This window comes from Sturnira hondurensis, unplaced genomic scaffold (genome assembly GCF_014824575.4).
Source record: "Sturnira hondurensis isolate 20B ecotype Veracruz unplaced genomic scaffold, ASM1482457v3 Scaffold0018525, whole genome shotgun sequence".
In the NCBI taxonomy this organism is placed as follows: domain Eukaryota; kingdom Metazoa; phylum Chordata; class Mammalia; order Chiroptera; family Phyllostomidae; genus Sturnira; species Sturnira hondurensis.
Window position 1 is genome coordinate 37,481 of NW_028091156.1, and position 23,325 is coordinate 60,805.

The window sequence follows — 23,325 nt, forward strand, 5'->3', positions numbered from 1 at the left end:
GGCAGCCAGAGCAATTTAATGAGTGGCCCAAGTGGAGAAATAAATTCCTGGAATCTGTTTCTGGCCACCAAAAGAGGTACTGAATTATAAAGGAAGATATACTTCCAACTGTCAATGAAACCAACTCCAAATGCTAGGTTAGCACCACAGAGAAATTATGTGCATTACTCGTAAAATGTGGGTGAAATGTGGAGTCTTAAAACAAGGTTCATAAATATGTTTATAAATACAAATATGCATATAAATAAGTGGAGCAAGTCGTAAATAAAAAGGTTAAGAAGATAACTTTGAAGGTCTCAGCACATGGCCATCAAATAAACATTTCCTAACTGAATGAGAAAAATTTGATTAAATATACGAAGCATTCCATTTCCACCAAAGACACAAAGCCTGCAAACTAAAAGAAGAGGGCCTGAAGTCATCTGGTGGGAGAGTACTGTCCTTATTCAGTGAGCAGTATTTGAGATAGTGTAAATACTTGCAGAGAAGTAGCATAAGGTGCCCTCAGGCCAGAGAATATGATGAAAGCAGAGTGCAGTGCTGGGAAATGTTGAAAAACTAAACAATCTGAAGAGAAACTGTCATATGAACTTGAAATCATATACACACTCCTTAGCTGGCATTCACATCTCCCATTATTAAGCTGGCTCGGTGCTGTCTTCAGCTTGGTCATCCCTTCACTATATACCTTCACATCTTACACCTGAGCCAAACTTCATACTTTTTTAACCTCCATGTCACTCTGCCTTCTATCGGGTATACACACCTTCACTTTCTTCCTTTGACTGTGAACTTTCTGAGGACATCTACATCCAAGTCACCTTCATGGCCCACTCAGGCTGAAGACCCTGCTGTGCTCAGAGGAGTTGGTTAAGACTTCTTTGTAGAGTGCATGGGGACTACGTACACATACAGGCACACCTCGCTTTATTGCATTTTGATTTATTGTGCTTCACAGATATGGTGTTTTTTACAAATTGAAGGCGAGACCGTCCTCCACCAACAAAAGTTTACATGCACTTGATTGTGCCACTAGCTTTACTGCTGTGGCCTGAAGCTGCCCCCAATGTCTCCAAGGTACCCGTGCACGTAATATATGAAAAGAACTTATATATGTAGATATGGTCGAAAAACAGAACTTGAGAGGCATATAAAGCAAAAAGTTATGACCTTTGCAAATAATATCCAGTCCAGAGTAGGCTAAAACATGACATTACCCTTATCATTTAATTCTCTTATGTAATATAGCCATAATGAACTTGTTGCTAAGCCTCAAAATATGATACTCTGGTAATAAGATATTAACTCAAATTTCTCCTAAAATAATGTAATGTTACAGTGGTATGTGCAATAACTATTCTAAAACAATAAAATGTCTTTAAGCATCTTCTGATTCAAATGGAAATAGAATAATTTTCTAGTATAATTTTTAGGTTAAATGTATTTTTTAAAATTTTATTTATATATTTTTAGAGAGAGGGGATGGGAAGCAAAAAGAGGGGAAAAAACATCACTGTGTGGTTGCCTCTCATGTGCCCCCTACTGGGAACCCGGCCCCATAACCCAGGCACGTGCCCTGACTGGGAATCAAACAGCGACCCTCTGGTTCACAGGCTAGCACTCAATCCACTGAGCAACAGTAGTCAGGGCAGGTTAAATGTACTTTCAGTCGGTCAACAGTAAAGGTGGTATTATAGCTTTGTTTATCCTAAAATTCATAAAACCAGCATAATCTATCAAATTTCTACTAGAAGGAAATCTGTATCCATGTTATGATAGAGAAACTGAGGCAGGAACTACCAAAACCATATTATCAGAGGTACCCAGAAAAAGTTTCTTTTTTTAATTGAAAACCAAATATAGTCCATTTTGCTTATATATTTTATATTCCAAATGGACCTTGTTTTTGTGCTTAAAGTTTATATGCATGTAAATAATGACGATGTAAAAATTGATAAAACACTGGTTAAGTGATATAGCCCTAAATTCTAAACAAAAAGAGTATTGCCACAGCATAAAACATTTTGTAATATATTAAAATCACTATTATGATTTTGAAATAAAATATCCTTACCCACTACTTTTCAGTGACTACTGCCCCCAGAATGGGGGTTGCAAATGACAGTGGTAACCCGGTCACAGAAATCAAACTACGTCTCCCATTCCATTCAGTCTGTGACTCGGGGCTTTTTCAAAATAAACCTCCTCAGGTCAGGCGACCTGATCAGTGTCCTAGAGGAACACTAAATACCAACGTAAACTTTATTTCCTTCTATGCTTTCTCTCCTTCCTACTCATCTTTTTTTTTTTTTTTTGATTCTTAAAAAGTAAAAAATCAAATAAAATCTTCTCTGGCTTTGAGATATATGGTAGAAAAATATACCTCGAAAAATTAAAATCTCTAAGGCAAGTTTCATTAGTACCATGCTACTGACAAGTTGCAGAGAGAAGGCATACAAATCATCCAAGGTTAACATGCTTGGCCTTAGAGCCCCGCACTAGAAAATAAAATACACACAGACAATAGTAGTAAAATGCACATAATAACACAGTGGAACCAAGGGAAAATACACACTTCCTGTTCACTTTTCCCCTTTTCTGTTTGGGGGCAAGGATGTGGGTTTGGTCGAGAAGGTATTCAGTCATTCTAGTTTGGTGTTGAGAGTTTAAGAGAGGCAGCCTCCTAAGACATATACCCTTGGTCCCTCAGGTAGAACTTGAACTTGAGTGGTGGGACATCTCCCTCAGAAAGGACAAAAGGAGGAGACAGGAGCAAGGCTTGCTGTTGCCTGCTATGCCCGCGGAAATAAAAAAGGTGTCAAGACACAGGCCTCTCAGGACTGGCATTTTGTGGGTCCAGAAGAATCCCGGCTCTTTCTCTGACTAGAACGGGTTTACCAGGCTTCAACAATTATTCTCATGGGAGATGCTATTCCCATTCTCATGGGAATGCTATTTATATGGTAAGATAAAAATGGCTAAACAGCACCATGGGATTAGAAGGGCATGTTCTCTGATATTTACAAGCAATTAAGAAATTATAAGTAACCCATCATTTGAGACAAAAACTCTAAATATTACATTCAAATAATAAGTCAACCCCCCCACCACAATTCACAGAAGTCAACAGAGAAAGAAAAAAAAGATAAAGAACATTATATTGTTAGTCTGTTGGGTTTTTTAAGCATCTGTAGACTAATATAGAATACTTTAATAATGGTGCTAAATGCAAGACTTGATAATTTTAGCATATAAATGGTGAGAAAGTTTAGGTAACCTATGGCTTACTGCAATAAAAGTTAATACCTCACAAACTTTAAAGAAGTTACATTTTAACCACGATAGGATGTTTGATTACAGCCTCTCTCAATGTTCAGCCACAATCAGTTATTGATTAAACATCACACCTGCAGCATGGATTTTACTTTTTATTATATAATCTGAAGGTTACAATAAAGAAATTTACTGAACACTGAAAATAAACATATTTTGATTTAATTACTACCGGGCTAAACTAAACAATAAACTCATGAAAGTGTGAGTAAAAAACCTGCCCACACTAATTCTCCACAGAGAACATTAACAGCACACCTCTAACTAGTACACTGTTACCTCTTTGATGGGTGAAACTAAGAAAAAAGTTAGCTGCATAATTCTTAATTATGTAGAGCTGATACTACTTTGTAAAAGTTATATTAACTCATTAGCATCTCTACTAGAAATAAAAATGTAATAAAAATACATTAATTCCACAATCATGTTAGTAGCACTGGTATCGAAATTATTAAAACATAATGGATGGAAAGGAATATTTACATCTGACAAAACTAAGTTCACAGTTACCTATGGATTTCATCTCTTGGACTATTCATCCCAATCAGGTACAAGCTAAACTTTGTTATCAAGTTGAAATGTTGGTAAAATAGTTGAACTCTTAAGGATAACCCACTAAACCAACCTGGCTATCTCTTCTCGGTGGGCAGTCCAGTCGCGGATGTAGTCTTCTTGCTCTTTTATCCGGTGCTTAAATGAAGAACTCGTAGGCATTGCTGACCCAGAGCTCTGCAACCGAGTCGTTTTCAGGGCTGGAGAAGTACGTAGACGGGTATGTTTAGGGGAATTACGGTTTGATCCAAATTCATCTTCTGAGGTGGAAGCATAATCAGTAGGAAAGCGCCTCCATCTTGAATTTACTAAATTAGTTTAATTATTAAAAAAAGAATTATTATGTTATCTTTTAAAGGACACAAAGTAAAAAAATCATGATTTCAAAAACAAGCGCACACACAACACAGCTTTCAATAAATGACACACACATACCTCACAAAAACCATAAGGCTACTACTCCTTAAAGACAGAAACATTACAGTTGGGTGACTCGGCAATGATGAATAATTAAAGATCATTGAAAGACCGTGTTTTCTGTAGTATGGTGAATAAACATTTAGATGAAAAAGTCACTAATGGTCAACAAGTAAGCAAGCTCAGGTACGTTTTAATTGCAAGTATTTCTCATATGAGTAAAGATATGGGTTTTTAAAAAATGACGGCAACAGTAACAACAACAACAAAAATAAATTAAGGGAAAAGATTTCTTCATGCCACATGGACTTTCAACATGGAGATGGTAAAAACCCTCTTTTCCCCACAGACAAATGTGCATAATTCCTGCTGTGGAAATTATGGCAGAAAAAAAACATTACCTCTGTCATTCGACATCCTGTTATGCTATGATTGGAAAAAATCTTTTTACACGGTAAAAACACGACAAAGCATCTTCAGTACAACTCTGGCTTTGACACAGAGCATACGGTGAAAATAGACAATGGCATAAAAACCACAAGGAGCATAACTGAACAAGCTGTTCTCGCAACCATTGACACTTAGGCACAGGAGATCACATTTGAAAAATCAGCAGACAAGTTAATGCAGATACTTCACTATTACTGTTATTTTAATCAACCATAATTTGTGAAGCACAAATAGAGCTTAAAAAATGAGATAATGGCGAGTCTACAGTGAACTCCACGAGGACAGGAACCGCATCTGTTCAATCCACTGATGTGTTGCTCTAGCACTTAGCAGAGTGTCTGGCTAGCAAATGTTTAATATTTTGGAATAAATGAGTTAATTCCTGGATAGTGACCATTTGCTTTTCTTGAATTAGGAAACACCTAATGAAAAGCATGAGATGTTTTTGGTGGTTTAAAGTATAATAAAAACTTAGCACTTGCTTTAAGTTCCAACTGCTGTTAATATGAGGAACATTTCTCTCTCTCTCTCTCAACTCACCCCAGGCTGCGTGGGCTGGTGAGGGCTAGAATGCCTTCCTGTTACTCCCCTGGAATTTTACACCCTTCCTGTCTTTTCCTCCACAACCACATTTTTGCACATGGCCCCGTAAGGCTGAGCTGGCTTGGCGCTCAGATAACATTGGTATTTGAACTGGTCTCCGATAAAACCAAGAAATCCGTAATCGGGATACACTATAAATCAGTCTACCCAGTTGTCCTGATTCAGGTCCAAGCTGGAGCTCCTGAAGCTTGGAACTAGATTCATGGGTGTGAGAACGTAAAGATCTGCAGAAACTTCATGATTTTCTGCAGAAGTATCTGCAAAAACATACACGGAACTCTGGTAATAAAAGTCCGTAATTAATTACGGACTTTTATTTTGAAGGGGGGATTAAATATTTCTGATTTTCACACTGTATCATTAAGATAAACAATACTGTAACCCTGGGCAAAATTTACTCATTTCTAGATATTTAAAATCTCCCATTAACTGAACGGACCCTGAGAACTTGGAAACAATTTTAGAAAAACTTTAGGAACAAGAGCAAAGAGGTTTTAGAAAAAAGTTAGAAATATGGCAAACCAATTAAAATATGGCAAATCAGAAATATGGCAAACCAAATTTGTGCTTTTCAATAAACACATTTCATCTCATGTTTGTTTTGGTACCTTAGAATATGATTCATTAAAGGAAATGCTTAAATAAGACAAAGAACTTTTGTTAGAGTAAATGTCCTAATTTTTGATTCGGAAATGATGGTAACCATGCCTATTACTGAAAACTGTTTGGAGAGAGAACAGTAACAAACAGTTGTAATAAATTGCAGAAGTTTTGAAACCACAAGCAGGTATGATGGGACTAAGGTGGGTAGGTCCGAGGTAACGTGGAGAGAGTAGCCATGACAGTTGACAGTCCCGAGGGGCAGAGGACAGAAAAGCAGAATGGGAAATGGACAGCCGAGGGTTATTAATGTACATTACATGTCATGTGACAGTTCACAAGGAGAGCCGCATGAGAATTTTAATAGTCTGAGTGCCAAGATCAGAAAGTTGTAGAGAAATTTCAGAGGAAAAAAAAAAAGAAAAGAAAAACTGTGTTTTCCAAAGACATTTATAAACTTCCCAGGTGTTCTTTTTTTAGGTCTACCTAAGAAGCCAGCAAGAATAGCTATAGCTTCTAAAAATATCTTTAAAAGGTAGAGCAACCAAAAGAATAAAACATATTTTAAAAACTGAAAGGCAACACTGTTAAGTTTGTTCTCCTAAAATTTAGGGCAAAGGGAAAGATAAAGGAGGGTGTAGCAGAGAGATGGTAGTATGAATACCCTTCCAATTGCTGAGGGTGAGCTGTGCCCCAGGCAACCACGTCATACAGAGTGAGCTCGGCAGCAAAGCTCAGAGGGCCTCTGGACACTGCTTGGCGGAGTAATAACAGCACAGAGAGGGGCCAAAGTGAAAGGGACTGGAAAAGAGACTTGAATGCCATGACCTCTAATCAGTTATTTCTCCAAAGCCTTCTTTTAAAACATTTTGCTGTCCTAATTATGGAGAAGAAACACACCCAGAGGTCTCACTTTGTGTAACTCAAAGTTTAGGCCAAATCTACTGACTCCCAGAGTTCAAAACTCATTCCTTACTATTCCAATTACTTTACAAGTAAATGTTAGAAAATTTCATTGTTTTTTTTTATTTTTTACATTTCCAGTCAGACTATTTTTCTAAAGGCATCCTCAATTTCTCACAGATTGATAGATTTTTCTGATTTCTACCCATGCTAAAGAAAAATGTTACTTCCTCTTCTTGAATTTTATTCTGCTTCGGTAATATTACACAGAGAATTAAATGTAATTTATATCATTAGGCTTATTTGATATACCGGCACTACTAAGGCATTTCAGAAAAATCATTAAATTGAAAATATGCACTGAGGTGTCTGAAATGCTGATCTCTGAGAGGTTTCTTGGTTGCTATGATGCTGAGTAGCACATAGAAAAAATTAGAGAATGTTCTAAGATGGGCTGAATTAATTTCAGAGCTGATCTGAAATTTTGAACAGTTACACGAATTATAAACTTCTTTGGGTCATAAAATTATGCCATACTCCCTCTATGGAAGTAATAAACTATATTCACTCTAAAATGTACCATGAAGTCTAGAGAATTAAAAAAAGGGGACAAGGAGTTATTGGGATCATTTCTCTGTGAATGCTCCATTTTCTTTTACTGTTACCAAAACTTCGTTGGCTATAAAACACATCCACATTTACAGATGTAACAGAAGCATTCAGACACTGCTATTCATATTTCATATGAGAATACTGTTGTGGGAATTTAAACCACAAACATGTTTTATATGTATGTTTATAAGCACGTAGCAGTAACATCCTTGGAGGAAAAGAATCCCTGACAATGTTCCTATAATGGTCGTTGACCCAGCTGAAGAAGTAACTTAAGCCATGCATGCTCACCATTTAATTTCCACCCTCTATGAGGTTTGAGGACTAGAATAAAAAAGGGAAAGCAGTCTAAAAAAATTCTAAGGATGTTAACATGATGTTTTTATTTTCTAGAACATGCACCTAAAACATAATGAAAACCAACTACTTAATTTTGATAATTCAGGGTACTTAGTCTCAAATACATCTTATTAAAATAGACATGGATATTTCTATATACTTTGATATTAAAGGTTATTAAAGAAATTTTGGGGGGAAAACCTAGTTAAACTAAATGTAAATGACATCAGAAATAAAGAAGTTGTAAAAAACCTTTACTCTTAATTTTGCTAAATCAGATATTCCCATTCTATTTTTATCATACACATTTCTTTGAAAAACTTTTTAGGCATAACTTAGAAACAGCAGATTTATGATCTGCTGTTAAGGCATAACTTAGAAACAGCAGATTTATGATCCAATATAAAATTGGATCATAAATATAAAATATATTAAAAAATAAAATAAAAATAAAATTTATATATATATAAAATATATAACTCAAATATAAAATTTGAGTTATTACAGAGTGATTTTTATATATGCCAATATGGGCAACATCACATAGGTTCTAGATTCAGAAATTCCAAAGATCTATAAAGTTTATAGTATGCATAGTTGCGCTGATCAATATGGTTCCACATTCTTTTAAATCACATTTCAGAAGCTAAAAATTTTATTTTCTTTTTCTATTCAAGATATAATTATCTTTAACAAAAATATCATAATATCAAAGATGCCTCAATTAATAATATCAAAAAAGTATGGTTTTTGGTTTTTTTATACTACCCCATGTAGCTACCCCATGTAGCTACAGTATTTTAATATGTTACCATAGACTGAAATATCCTGGCCAATGTCTTTCTGATAAAATATCATAAATGGACATCTTGAGAGATTCTGGATATATAATCCCGGGTCACAGTGTGGCTTTAGGCTCATCAGGAGGAACATGAACTTGGTAAGACATAAGAATGACAAATGTTGCAGTGAATAACCCCAAGACCCATAAACTGTACTGGCCTTATACACACTCCTGATGATAATCCAACAGAGTCTAGCAGTCTTCTGGTAGCCTGCGTGCAAGCAGACAGGGACTATTTTTCAGAGCTACTCTAGATGTGGTGGAAGAAGCAAAAGGCTGGGAATTGAAAGCCCTAGATTCTTATCCCATCCCTCCCACAGCTAAATGATTTCATCTTGGGCTTAGCTACTAGCTATCTAAACTGAATGACTCTTCTAGCTGTTAAATTCCATGATTTTAATTATTTAATATACTGCTATTGTGTATGATGAAGGCCCAAATCATGTACCTCAATCTGCCCTAAAGACTTTCAGTAACTAATTCAAGGCATTTTTTTGGACATACAAAATGGCATGTTTATCAAGTTCTGTAGTCAAAGAAGCCAGCACTAAAACTTATCCTTAAAGACATGTATATAATAGGACATCTTATAGCCATTTCCTAGACTCGCAGAGGCGATCACACTTGGTTTGCATCACAAATAAGCCCCTCAAGTTAAACATTGAGGAATGACATCAGTCACTCAGGTGTTAAGAGCTGGACAACCAGGATGGAAGGAAGTGTTGTTCCAAGCAACTTGGTAACATACAGCGTGTGTTACAGCCCGTGTTGAGCCTGGAGAGCACTTACACATTTTTATGATCTTAGAGATGAGGTGACAAAACACACAGTGTGACAGAGAAATTTTATCAGAGCAGACACCAGAGAAAGAACAAAGGAAACGTGAAGAGGTAGGGCCATAAGGAACAATGGAATAACGCTGAGTAAACATAAACCGAGAGACAGTAGCAGTTAGTTTGAAAATACTTGGCAATGAAACTAGGAACTGCCAACCAAAGCTTGAGGCACAGAAACAAGAGGATGGGGGTAATAAGGAAGATGCACCATGAAGATTGCCTTTGGAATCATGAGTGTATGTAAAGCATCTTCAGACTCCACACATTCCCACCACCGGTACAGCCGCCATCACTACACCCACCAACCCGGACAGAGATGGAATGTGAACAGAGTGGAGGAGCCAGCAGTGGAGAGAGAGGAGGAGGAATGAAAAGGAAAGAAGTAACACATGCACAACACTGTTAGTTCTGGGTCTTGTAGGCTATACTGTGGCAGGGGTGAAGATCAAAAGGTAAGACCACATACCGACTTTCCCTGCATTCTAACTCAGGACTTAAGGTTCACTGAGATGCCTGCCGACTGAGGATGATAAACATCCAAGTTTGCAACAGCTGGTTTCCCCCCACTGGCCTGTTCGGCCACACCCCTGCAGGAGGCTGATTGTGACCTAATGAGGCCGTGTCTACTGGATACACACAAATGTCTGTCTCAGGACCAAAGGGGTCACATGCGTATTCATGGGCCTCAGCTCTCAATACGAAGTATTGAGACAAATATGCCAGAGGCAGTTAAAATCTGGTGGGGGATAAGTTGTTTTTGTAAAGATTACAGGTAATGACAGCTAACTACTTTACTTACATGGTGTAACAGCGCTTTATGAGCTGATGCTCCTAATCTGTTAGATTTCTTTTTTTCTTAAGATTTTATTTACTTATCTTTAGAGGGGAAGGGACGAAGAGAAGGAGAGAAATATCAATGTATGGTTGCCTCTCATGTGTCCCCTGCTGGGAACTGGCCTGCAACCCAGGCATGTGCCCTGACTGGGAATCGAACCACGATCCTTGGTTCGCAGGCCCACACTCAATCCACTGAGCTACACCAGCCAGGGCCTAATCTGTTAGATTTCTATACCCTAGTTTGACACATGGGCTAAGTGACTGCCTCATGAATCCATCTTCTTCCACTGAAATAAATCACGGGTTAGTTTCACTTGCCCCACCTGTCAACAGATGTAACTTTTAAATGTGTATAAGACTACATACACATGCAGTATAAGACTACATACACATGTAACAAAGGTAAAATAATAATAATTTCATTTGTCTCCAAAAGGAGTAATAAAAGGTACACTGCTTTTCTTCAGATCCATAAGGGCTTTTAATTAGGTGAGAATATTTGAAAGTTAGACACATGCTTTTAGGAGCGCAACATTGATTCCTATTATCTAAACTGGAGAGTAATTCCTAATCTGATTTTTGACATACAAATTCAGATAGCTCACCTAGTAGACAATTAAATCTTCTATAGCAGTTCAGTAAACCTCTCATTTTGAAATCACTATTTTACTCCAAGATATTAGCTGGAAGTATATATAACATCTAAATTTCCTATTTATTAAACTAAAGAAAATATTTTTATAGAAAAAAAACTCTCTAGAGTAACTTTTCTGTTGAATAGCTTGAGAAACAATGCTGGAGACTTAATTTTTTAAAAAAAAGGAATCCCCAAATATAAAATAAATATGCAAATATTGTAAAAATTCTGGAATTTACCTGAAGGAGAGCCATGCGTTGAGGACATACTTTTGACCTTGGAGTCTGAGAGTCGAGAGATACTGTTGGCTCTGATTCTAGGAGAGAACTTATCTGAAGGTACCAATCTGGCTCCACTTCGAATGATGGCTTCCGCGGTCCGTGAAGAGGCACTACTCCTAGAGATGGTTGCTTCTGAGTCACTTCGAGCTGACAATGAGCCCAGCCGGGTCCTCCGAGGCTGAGCCAGTAAATCAATCCTAGAGATGTTCCGCCTTCCTGTGGGAGGTTTTGATGTGGAACTTGTTGTGGACACTTCAGAAGCAACAGATGCTTTGTCAGCATCAGCAAGTTCACTGTCTGAAGCTTCACCAAGTCGTGCTCGGCGCAAGAGGGAAGTCCTAGTGGGTCGTGGCCTTGGGAGAGTGGTGGATTTACTGGATGACCCAAGCGTGACAGGAGAAGTCTTCGACTTGCTCGCCTTGCTTCCGTCCAGTTTGGAATGCGCGTGCTCATCGGTTGAGGTAAGTGGAGTCCTTCCATGAGGTTTGCAAGAGTAGGTTTCCTGATCGGATGACAGAATGTCAGAGATGGCAGAATGAGGTACGCTAGAGGTTTGGTCATCGTCGGTTAAGTCCACCGAAGGCTGTCTTATTCTTCCACTGGACTGCATGAATTTACGCCCATCTGCTCTTGAACCTATATCTGTGGAACGGCTTTTCGTTTTCTTTTCCATTTTCTCCCTAGCACCAGAGGATGATTTTGCAGCATCTTTGGAAGGAGAACCCGAAGAACACCTGTCTTTATAGAGACTGGTGAAACTCTTGCGCTTCTGGGTCGACTTCCTTTCGGTCTCCCCGGTCACCAGGCTGATTGTACTAGCTGTGTCCACATCCGATTCCGGTGAGATGGAGTTGTCTCTGTTATAACTGGGAGTATCTGGGCCTTCGTCGGTTTTATTATCTTCACGCAGTTTAGCTTCTAGAAAAGCCATCACTGCCTCCGTGTCTTTTAGAATAAGGGTTGTGTCCATACTGGAATCCGTTTCCATGGAGTCGCTTCTTTCGCGTATTCTGCTGGCAGACGCCAGTGCCAGAGATGGGGGCGTAGATGAAGTTTGCTTATTGATATGGGGAATAAGTTCTATGGGGATGTTGGGGCTGGGTTTTTCTATAGTGAAGCTTCCTTGTCGCACTAAGGACTTGGAGGATTCCTTCTTGTCTCCTCCCTTCGAAGTGTGACTTTTCAGAACGTCCTCAGCTTTTCTTCGCTTGCCCTCGCTTTGTACCACCCTTTCTCCTTTGTTTGCAGAATGTCCTGGAATTTTTTCTTGAGATAGTGACTCCTGTTTAAAAGATTCCTCCCTACTTCGGTCCACCTGACCTGAGGCATTTTTGGAAGACAATTTAGGTGTCCACTGGGCCTGTTCCTTTGGCTCTTGTTGCTGAAGTTTAGCTAATGTTTGCTTTACCAAAGATGCTTCCTTATCCGCTTCCCCTTTCTCCTTTGCAGGGGAGGAGCTGACTAACAGGGTTTTAATGTCGCCACCGCTGTTCAGAGGCTCCCCGTTTACCGCCCTGCTCGGTTTCGTCAGGGCTCTGTCAGCATCTTGCTTATCTTTCTGGTACACCTGTGTTGGGGTTTCCTTCTCCTGAAGCTCTGTGTCTTGCTTTTCTCCTATCTCTGACCTCTGGCTCATAACCTTGGCTCTGGAGCTCTCCAGGGACTTCTCTTCATTTGGAAGTTGGGGGAGGGTCCGTCTCCTCCTCTCTCCATGACCAGCCAAGGAAGTGGCCGAGCCGGTGCTTCGCATAGAAATGCCAGATTCATTGATATCTGCATCTGAGAAATAAAACCACAAAGAAGAAATCAGGGCAAAAAGTAAATATACAAAGAATACCATTCTACACTAGGTTTTGAAGTGTAAGTTAAGAGATGGCTTAAGCATAAAATGAAACTTGAACTAAATAAGCCAGCATTGTGACAGAGTAGTTTAAAAGGCAGGTACAATGCCAAGTGCACAAATGGGCAGTTTACTGAGAGGGGAGCCAGGAAATTAAACTGCCTGAGATGAAAATTTGGGTCCTCTGGTCTGAAACCTACTTCTGTTGCCTCTTTTCCTTTTAATGTGTTTCATGGAAGGTCACTGGGTTCATTCTTGCTTTGGGGGGCTTATCCTAGCCTTTAAGTTTTGCTCACGACAACAGACTCTAATAGTGTGTCACAGGGCTGAACAGAGAATGCCTGATAAACGTGGTTTATTTGCCATGCTTTCAATTTACTCAGCAAAACTCTTGTTTTTAATAAGCATTATTATCAAACTGAAAGAATGTGTTGGATTTCCTAAGTAAAATGGAAAACACAGGACTTAATAAGGTTTTCTAAAAATAAAATTCAAAGCTATTTAAAAGATTTTTTAAAATTATAAGTATGAAAGGAGGTGACAGGACTTGTTTTAATTTTATAAACGGAATGATTTTAAATTATGGCTGCCTGGTGCATTAAGGCCTCATAAAGGAATAGGCAATCACTTTCTCTTTTTCAATTAAGTAGAAGCCAGCGAGTTAATTTGAATAATCCACATTAGTGAAATTGAAATTATACATGTAGTGTAAACACGATCATATCTGAAAATGCTTTGGGGGTTTACTTTACTTCTCACTATACGGATTCAGCTTGTTTTTAAAAAATGGATGTACCATTCACACGGACGCACACACAAGAAGAGAATACCATTCTCCAAAGGGACAGGTACAGACAGTTCCGTTATCCTTTCTTCCGGATCATGCCTCGTGTGGTTAGCAGCCAAACTAGCCCACTGTGAAACCCAACGCTTGCTTCCAGATGAAGGTGGGACTTCCTGAACAGGAAAAATAAAGTAACAAAATAATACAGTCTGGTCAAATCTGATTCTCATGAGACAATTCCAGTTAGTCTCATTAACCTGTCATACAAAGCAATATTCTCAACTCATATTCTTGTATTCTCATTTATTAAGTCTCCTCATATAGTATAAAATGAATATTCTCTAGTTACCCCCTTAACTGCAACATTTACCCCCTTTAACTAACTGGGAATGTAGTATAAATCAATTTATGCAAGACTAACAATGGTACTAAAATAAACTGTTGGAGCTGAAATTTACTGCTGCTACGTAAACTTAAGTGTATTATTATCATAGCTCCATGGCTCTAACAGTGGAGTTAGTCCTACTCGCTTCTGTGGACGAGGGAGTCTAAAGGCCCATCCCCGCGCTGTTCTCTAGCCCCCTAACTGTTTCCAGAAACCACAGTGGTTCCAGAGTCTCAAGGAGTATTAAATCTGCCGGGCCACGTTGTCAGGAATTTCAAAGGCGAACCCAGAGCTCGGCACTTTTTTCAATGACACTTTAATATTTTCAGAAAGAGAAGCAATCAGTCAACCTTTAAGAATTTTTCCATAACCAGTCTGCACCTACACCTACAGATCTTGCCCATGCCTACATCTATCCTTCAAGCAAGTGCTCTTGAACCCCTATGGTCAAATGTGCAGCGGAACTGAGTTCATGATCTGGACCCACAGGCTTAGGGACACAGCGAGGGGATTCTCAAGACCAGAGCCACCTAGGCATTTAACGTGGAAGAGCAAGAGAGTGTAAAAAACTACTTCCTCACGAAGAATCTAAGCCAAGGCTTAATACTGAAACTGAAATGACAACTAGTACGGGAAGCTATGACTGAACTTATTTTGAATTATTCAAAACAATATCTTATTAAAAGTGCCAGATTTACTGTATTACTAGTGGCAGGCTAGAAACTGCTAAAGAAAATATTTCATGACTGCATACTCTATGATTTCAAAAATAATACGTTAAAATAGTAAGTATACATAACAACATACCTACAATGAAGCCTAAGGAATTCCTGATGAACACTTGATTTCCTTTCAAGATTTTATGGTAACTGCCCATAACTCTGGCACCGAAGGGAGTACCTCAGCCATTCACACCATGCCGGGAGTGCCCAGAATACAGTGGGTTTCATAGGCACAAACTTATGTAAAACAATTGTGTAAAAATTGTTCTAATGGCCTTTTTAGGCGACTCTTTCAAAGGCGGGTACATATTGGGGTATATACAAATTTTACTTGGCATGGGTTGAGGGGATAGAGGAAAGAAGGAAGAATCTACTTAAGCTCACATTCACCAGAACCCTTCCTAGATGGATCAGAATACCCAAACCCTGCTTCACATAAGTACTGCTGGCTCTCAATAAGTAAATGAAGCGTCTTGTGTCTTGTAACACAGAATAACAATTCTCTAAGTTCAAGGGGAAAAGAGAACACTAAAGTACAATAGTTACTTTGACAGTTTTCAGGAAATGGCAGACCATAAAAGGACAATTTTAACATACAGGTAGGTGCATTTGCCTATCTATAAAAATATTTTGTTTATACTTCATACAAATGGAACTATTATATTTTGCTTTATTTATACCTCAAGATTTTATTTATTTTATATTTATTTACCATGTGTATATTTAAAATTAACTCATTTCCTAAAAGGGAGTAGAGAATGAGTTAAGAAATCAAGGCTACTAAAAATTCAAACTCTAGCTCCATCAGGTACAGTACTAGTTTTAAGATCTTGGACCATTTAATTATTACATAGTATAGTTTCCTGCTTTGTAAAACCATACACAGAAAGCTCCCGCTGAATGTCAGCTCTTATTATCTGAATAAATTATATAATTACTTAACACTTCTCAGTTACATGCATTTTTTATATTTTTTTCTTGACAAATCAGTGTGGAATGAAGTTCTAAGATCATTTCCAATACAGGAATGAACATTTAAGTGCATAAATCTCAGACAGTTACTGTGCTGGGCATTTCATATACCTCATTAAACTCTCTGTAAATGGGTTTTATTAAAAATTATTTTTTCAGCATTTGTAGGGATGAGAAAACTGGAGACAAGAAAAGGGAAGCAGCTAAGTCAAAGGCATGCTGTCCAAAGTGGCAGTTCTGGGATTTGAACTCAGGTCTCTCTAGCTGGGCAATACCACACTGGGTCTACACTACCTTAACCCAGCCATCCTTAATCACATAACTTCCCATTATTCTAACTATGCCCCAGCTGTACTGCAATGGCATGGCTTGAGGTTTGTAAGTTGTATCTATGAGGCACTATCTTGCATATGTTTCCTGGCATGATAAGTCTTTCCATTCCACATACACAACCTCCTAGAAAGTATAGGCAGTGTATACTTTTTGTTTTCTCTCACAATGCAATTACAGCAGCGAGCATAAAGCTCACTAACGGCTTACCAACAGTTAACATTTTCTCCCTCACTACAAAACAATGTTAATTTGAAAGAACACAGTAACAAAAACTGAAATGCGATTACTGCACAACTGCTTTAGGCTTTCATGGGAAACAAATGATTCATGAGGATCTAGTTTTTCGAAGCATTTCACAAGGGGACGGATCAAGAATTTAATGAAATTACAAATGACAGAAATGCACATTTGTGCATGGACAACGTTCAGTACAAGGGAGACGTATACCTCTGAGTTGTGAAACCCAGGAGTGCACAGTGGCTTCCTTTCTTCCATGACTACTGCAGCAGAATTGAGAGCCCAGGCTTTTATCAGCTCTTTATGTTTCTCATGGATAATAGGCCTATTATAGTCCTGATTGTCATCTAATCCAAAGACCTAGGAGGAGAAACCATTTTACAGATGAAAACTCAGATTAACATGTGAATACTCTCAGTAACTTCAGAGGCAAATAAAGATATCCTAAAATAACTTCCACAACGAGAGCAAACCTGTTGAACTACGAGGTAACCTCCAAATGGAGGAGAGCTGGAGAGGAAGAGAGGGCGGTGGCAGCTAATGTAAAATGTAACTGCCCTTTGCTGACATTTAGCAAACGTACTGTGTGGTAGTAAGAAATTTTCAGGATATTACATGTCATTTGTTAAAAGATGTCAATAATGTTAAACACGGAAATAACACAGAGTTAAAAAGCATACCACTTGGGCTTGTTTTCAGTTTGTCTCTTCGTTCTGTTATTTTTGAGAAGCATGTTGGGGAACTACACATGAATGATAGATTTTTGTGTTCTTTCCCTACCAAATGTTTAACATCTACATACATGTGGGAAATTATACATATAACAGGGTTCACACATAACAGACCTTACTGTACGGTCTTTATACTGGGTATAGGATGATTCTCAAACTATAGTCACCTAAAATAACTCCAAGGCCTTCATCTGAAGTGCAGATTTCTGCATCTTCTCTCATAGGTTAGTTAGCCTTCGAATAAACAGATTGTCTCTGGTGGACACTTTGGAAATATCCTACATACAGAGGTCAGCAATCACGTGCTTTTAGGGCAGAACCTCAGTCTTACTCATTTCCTGGCTCGTAACAGGCCCTGAGGTTGCCAGAGGCTGAAGAAAGATTAACTACACGAACTTTCACACTCCACAGTCTCACTTTGTTCCACAATGCTTATTATTTACAGGTATTGGCTGAGGCTCTAATTATTACAATCAAGAAAAACACTGCATTTGAATTAGCACTTTGTGGAAAGGAGTTTTAAAACATAGCCAAAGAAACTTTGTTCTGTATAAAAGGAAAAATACCTTTGTTTAAGCTTTTTTCTAGAAAACTTTGTAATGATTATCCAGCAGATCTATCTGATAAATTTTGAAGTCCACATTTAGTAAGGCAGATGCCAAAATTTTAATAACTATAACTGGGAATTTTACCACTAGATGGCCTCATTACTTGATATTTAATTCAAATGTGACTATAGTTTTAAAGAATTGTGATTTCCTAGTCTCTTAAACAGCTCAGTATTCAAATTATCTTTGCTTTAAAAGAGCAAATTATATATTATTAAATATAAATCAAATAGGAATTTTAATAACACACGGAATCACAATATAAAGAAGGGACAAACCTACTTCACTTTGCTCCATAGTAGAATTAGTAGGTTTAACAACTACAAGCAGTAAAAACACTAAGCGTACTTTTCTATGTGCTCTGCTGTTAACCCCACTTGAACAGAAGGCAAATTAGAGCTACTCAAGTCATCTGTGACCATCTTAAAATTCAAAAATGTTCTCCTGGCTGGTGTAGCTCAGTGGATTGAGCGTGGTGGGCCTGCGAACCACAAGATCTCGGCTCAATTCCCAGTCAGGGCACATGCCTGGGTTGCAGGCCAGTTCCCAGCAGGGGACTCACGAGAGGCAACCATACATTGATACTTCTCTCCTTCCCTTCCCCTCTAAAGATAAATAAATAAAATCTTTTAAAAAATGTTCTAACTCAAGTCATTAAACTATAAATTTACTGATTTATCTCCTTATTTTAAAACTACTAGAGAAAAATCTAATTCAAGTTTAGCAGTACAAGATAAAAATAACCACGTGTGATGATTATGTGCACGCTGTAGCTCTTTGGCACGCCTATTTACAAACTACCTGAAGTGATTTTCTGATTTGCTGATAGCTCATTCTAATCATACTTACAGGGACTTCCCAAACCTTGACTTTCTCAAACATTTATGCACCAGCAGTTTCTAACAAAATACAATCATAAATGTCTCTGAATCGCTTCTGACACTGTTTTGAAATAACAAAAGACATAAACACGAATGGGCAGCCGCGCTCTAAGAAAGGGGAGCTGCAGCACAGACAGGACGTTCAGACGGAGTTCCACGGGCTCCCTTGCAGGGGCATCCGACCTGTTGGTGCCTCTGGGCCACACTGGAGGAAGAGTTGTCTCGGGACACATGTTAACTACATCCAGACAAAAGAATCTCCTAGTGTTTCAGGTAAATTTATGGTTTTGTGTTGGGTCGCATTCACAGCCACCCTGGGCTGCGCGTGGCCTGTGGGCCGCAGGTTGGACTCCCCTGCTTCAAAGCATCAGAGACAGCTACCATACACGAATCTGCCATTGAAGTGACATTCACCTATTTCCCAGACAAGTGAGAGAGCCGGAACCGCCACCGCAAGGGTAAAGAAGCCTTCCCAGTTCACCCTCTATTTCTGACAGCACTTTGCAGTTAATGAGAGCAACGACCAGCCTAGATTGAAATCCACACCATCATTTTTTTGTCTAGGTACAAACACCTTTTGGTGACAACTTTCACGTGAAAACAAAGAGGATATAAAAAATGTATACTGTCTACATACTTTAAAGGTATGCTTTTCACATTTAAAAAAAGTACATGTATCCTGTCACACGATCTAATAGTTAAACAGAACTTGAGAGTTACTCAAAGCAAAGGTCAAGTTTGCTATGGTTTCTCCTCTTTTCCTTCTAGAATTTGTCCGTAGGGGATTTCATCCACATCCAAGGCTTCCTTTCGATTTCCAACTACAGACAACTGCTCACCTGTCACCTCTCCTCCTAGATGACTCAGAGGTATTTCCGGAGCAGTATTAACACAGACTCATGATTCTCTCCTCTTCCCCACCCTGGCCTCAATCAAATGCCCAACCTGGGCATACCTGGTACAATCTCTGGGGTTTTCATTCAGCTGGGGACCTATCTGTAGGCCACTGTGCTAGCCACCATAATGGATATAATTTACAGTCAGCCCTCAGTATCTGTGGGTTCCACATCCATGAATTCGACCAACCACAAACTGAATTTTTTTTTTATAAAGTCACACTGCCGGCCTGTATTATGTAGTCAGGCATATGGTGATTGTGTCTGTACTGGACAGGTACGGATATTCTTTTCTTGTCATTACTCCCTAAGCAATATGGTGTACCAACTATTCATATAGTATTTACATAGTGTTTGGTAGTACTAGTAATCTACAAATAATTTAAAGTATATGGAAGAATGTTTGTAGGGTATATGCAAATACTGTGCCATTTATATAAGGGACTTGAGGATCCTTGGATTTTGGTGTCTGCAACGAATCCTGGAACCAATCTCCTGGAGATAACCAGAATGACCATACACGGCAGTCTCTGCTCTCGGGGAGCTTAGAGCTCACACAGAAGCTTATGAAAAGGGAGAGAAAGAGAAAGAGATGGAGAGTCACCTGACCCATATAGAGATACTCTGTAGTCAAATAAAATTTCTCTTAAGAACCAGACTATATTTTTAGTTTTTATAAAAAAAAAACAACAAAATATTCATCAGATGCTAAAGAACTAGTGTGTATAAAAGAAACCAAGCCTATGAAAAGTTTGACTTCGGTTTTTTCCCACTAGCATATTATCATAGTCATTATTATTTAAAAGCTCTGACTCTACAGAAAATGCCCACAGCTTCTAATTCTGAAACTAGAGGGGAGAATAATGGTATATGAAGCTAAAAAACACAAGGCCAACTTCCATGGGGGTAAAACTTCACACCTCCTGAGTACTTGTAAAGAGAGGTCAGATTATATTCGATGGGCGTGCTTATAGGGACAGGCAGTACACCCCAGTGTGGAAGGGATGGAGGAAGGGGAAAGACTGATCTATAAATATGACCTCTGCCAGTTCAAATCCAAGCAGAGATTCCCACAGCCTATGGAAATCAACTGACACGTAATTACTTTAAAAACTATGCAGACGTCTGGCCAGTAACATTAGAAAGTAAAATCAGGATGATTTCATAGAGAAGAATGTTTTTAAGTTTGTAATTTTCCAGGCAATTTTAACTTGATTTGAAATCCTTTAAAATTCAGGGGGAAAAGTCATTCTGAATGCTTAACACAGGATTTGTATAACACATGTAATCAGCATTTAAATGTAAAGTCTACGCAAAGTTGTTAGAAGGGAAAAGCTCAGAATGGTGGTAGGAGAGGCATTTTATAATTGATCAGGGTACACCAATGTTCACAGCAGAATGCTACTCACAAGAGTCAGAAGGGGGAAACGACAGATAAATCCACACAAAGACACAGGATTCGGTCACAGAAGGCATGAAGTACTGATACATACTATACCATGAATGAACCGTGAAAACACGCTGAGTGTAAGCAGCCAGTCCCAAAGGCCCCATCTTGGATGATTCTCTACATGCAATGTCCGGAATAAGCAAATCCTCAGGGATCTGCCAGGGGCTGAGGGAGAGAGGGATGGAAGTGACTGCTTGCTTAATGGGTGTGAGATTCCATTCCGGGGGAGTGAGATGTCCTAGAATTAGATACTGCTGATGATTGCACAACTTTGTGAATGTGCTAAGAGCCTGTGAATTATATACTTTAATGGCTAAGCAGGTAATAGGGTGAATGCTATGTGAATTTTACTTCCATTTTTTTAAAAAAAGGCACCATCTGGCTTTCTTTTCCCTTTTGACCTCCGTCCAAATGCTTGCCCCCTCCCCGGAGCTATCCTGTGGCCTGAGTCCTCCCATTCCTCAGGAGTGGTATATCCACACCCTCTCCCGCCCATCACAGCTCAGCATTCTTTTTCTTTAGAACGTCCTTTCATAGCTTCACACCCTGCTCAAGTCCCAGCTAATGTTTCTATAGTTAAAATGTCTAAATTCGCTCCTCTTCATGGCTAATTTCCTCATCACACATTCCTTTCATCCCTAAATCTGGCAGCTCTTACCCTTTCTTTGCCAAGAAGACTTTTAAGTGCTAAGTCGTTCCTGAGGGATTGCTGGAAATCCAATGGTATTTCTTCTAGTCTTCCACCAATCAAGGCAATTCTCCTGAAACTTACACATTTCTTCTGACATAACCTATACTCTCTCCCACCTTTCATACGATTAGATGCCAAGCTTATAAAAGGTTTTAAACTATACATTTTTAGCTAGTGACTTTAGACAAGACAGAAATAGTTTCAGCACATAAGAATACAGGAAAACCTTGGTAAATCTATAAATTCCTCAAAACAAATTACCTAATAGAAAGCTAACCACACACACATACTGACGAAAACAAAACAGCACATCAAGTTTTTCTTCTCATTCAGCCATTCAAAGATATTGAATGTCAAAAGCAAAGATAATGAGTGTCTACTATATGCCAAGCACTGTTCTAGGTACAAAACCCCAAAACTCTGATCAAGACAAGATCTTCCTAGAAAGTAAAGGCAAAAGAAACTAGCTAGTGGTGAGTTCTCGAGTGAAAATAAAACATGGTACTCTGATGGCGACATAAAAGCTAAACACTGGGACTATAGATAGATGATGACAGAAAGCCCCCACAAGCAATTGAGGGAGGAAGCTAGGCGCACCACACACAAGGAAGGGCTGAACTAGACGGAGGGCACGGGATGTGAACAGCCTTTTAAGCAAGAAACTAAGTAGGATTTCACACAGTAATACAGAAAAGGGAAATGGGGGCCAACCTATTCAACACGAAGCTTCCGGCTGAGAAAAGGTGAGGCTGCCCTGTGAGACTGAGGGAACGACCTGGGCAGGAAAGGGTTTCCTGGTACCTAGAGTGAGGAGGGCGTGGGGATGCTAGCAGGGAGGAGGAGCAGCAACCAGAGCAACCAAAAGTTAATTCTCTGATAAAAAACTTTTTGGCATTGCCCAGTGAATAGGGGACAAGCAAAAAGATTAGTCTAACAGAAGAAAAAATCAAGCTGCCAGAATTCACCTTTTTAGAAGCACGATTTGCTTGTGCCCGTTCAACTCTGATTATGTCTGGACTGATGGGAAATAGAAAAAAATGTCAAGTCCAAATCAAAAAGCTGCCAGCTCTCAAGGTCCTTTCTTACCACTCAAGGCTCTTATTTGATCTCCGACTCTTTCGGTCCCACACAAATCTGGTTTTGTCTCAATGGACTTTGAGGGTGCTGGTTTCTTCCGGGTGCTGTCTGGCACTGACCATCTAGATTTGGACTCTGGTTTATTATGGTCCCCCTGGCTCTGACTTGGGTCTGATCTAAAATCTTGCTGTAAACTTCAGGGTCTGGACCAGCCCCACCCCAACCCACTTACACCTGAATCCAGGTCCTCAGCGCTGACTTTCTTTGGGTCACTTGGCTCAATGCTGTGATGTTCTTTATTCCATGTTTCTGGCCTTGTTACAGTTCGCCTGCCCAGGGATTCTTCCCTACCAGCTGTTGCCTGTTATAGAACCAGCACTGAGAGACAGCAAGACCCCACGAGGGAAGAGAAGATGCTAGAAATCGAGACTCAGCCCAGGAAGAGTTTCTGATAGCATTGCTCTACGGTATGAA

At 39.1% G+C, this 23,325-nt stretch overlaps 1 protein-coding gene across 9 annotated transcripts in view; it reads right to left on the reverse strand.

Moving 5' to 3' along the window:
• The window catches only part of CEP170 (centrosomal protein 170), a 99,960-nt gene that overhangs the window by 14,420 nt on the left and 62,215 nt on the right, over positions 1-23,325 (reverse strand). For 5 of the 9 annotated variants that reach the window (XM_037069533.1, XM_037069532.1, XM_037069528.1 and 2 more), the window contains 4 exons: positions 16,728-16,877; positions 13,915-14,041; positions 11,203-13,023; positions 3,959-4,193 (listed from right to left, as the gene is read on the reverse strand). In XM_037069533.1, coding sequence (XP_036925428.1) covers positions 3,959-4,193; positions 11,203-13,023; positions 13,915-14,041; positions 16,728-16,877 — 2,333 coding nt within the window. The remainder of the gene's footprint in view (positions 1-3,958; positions 4,194-11,202; positions 13,024-13,914; positions 14,042-16,727; positions 16,878-23,325) is intronic. The other 4 variants (XM_037069534.1, XM_037069530.1, XM_037069535.1 and 1 more) reach the window with 2 other exon arrangements.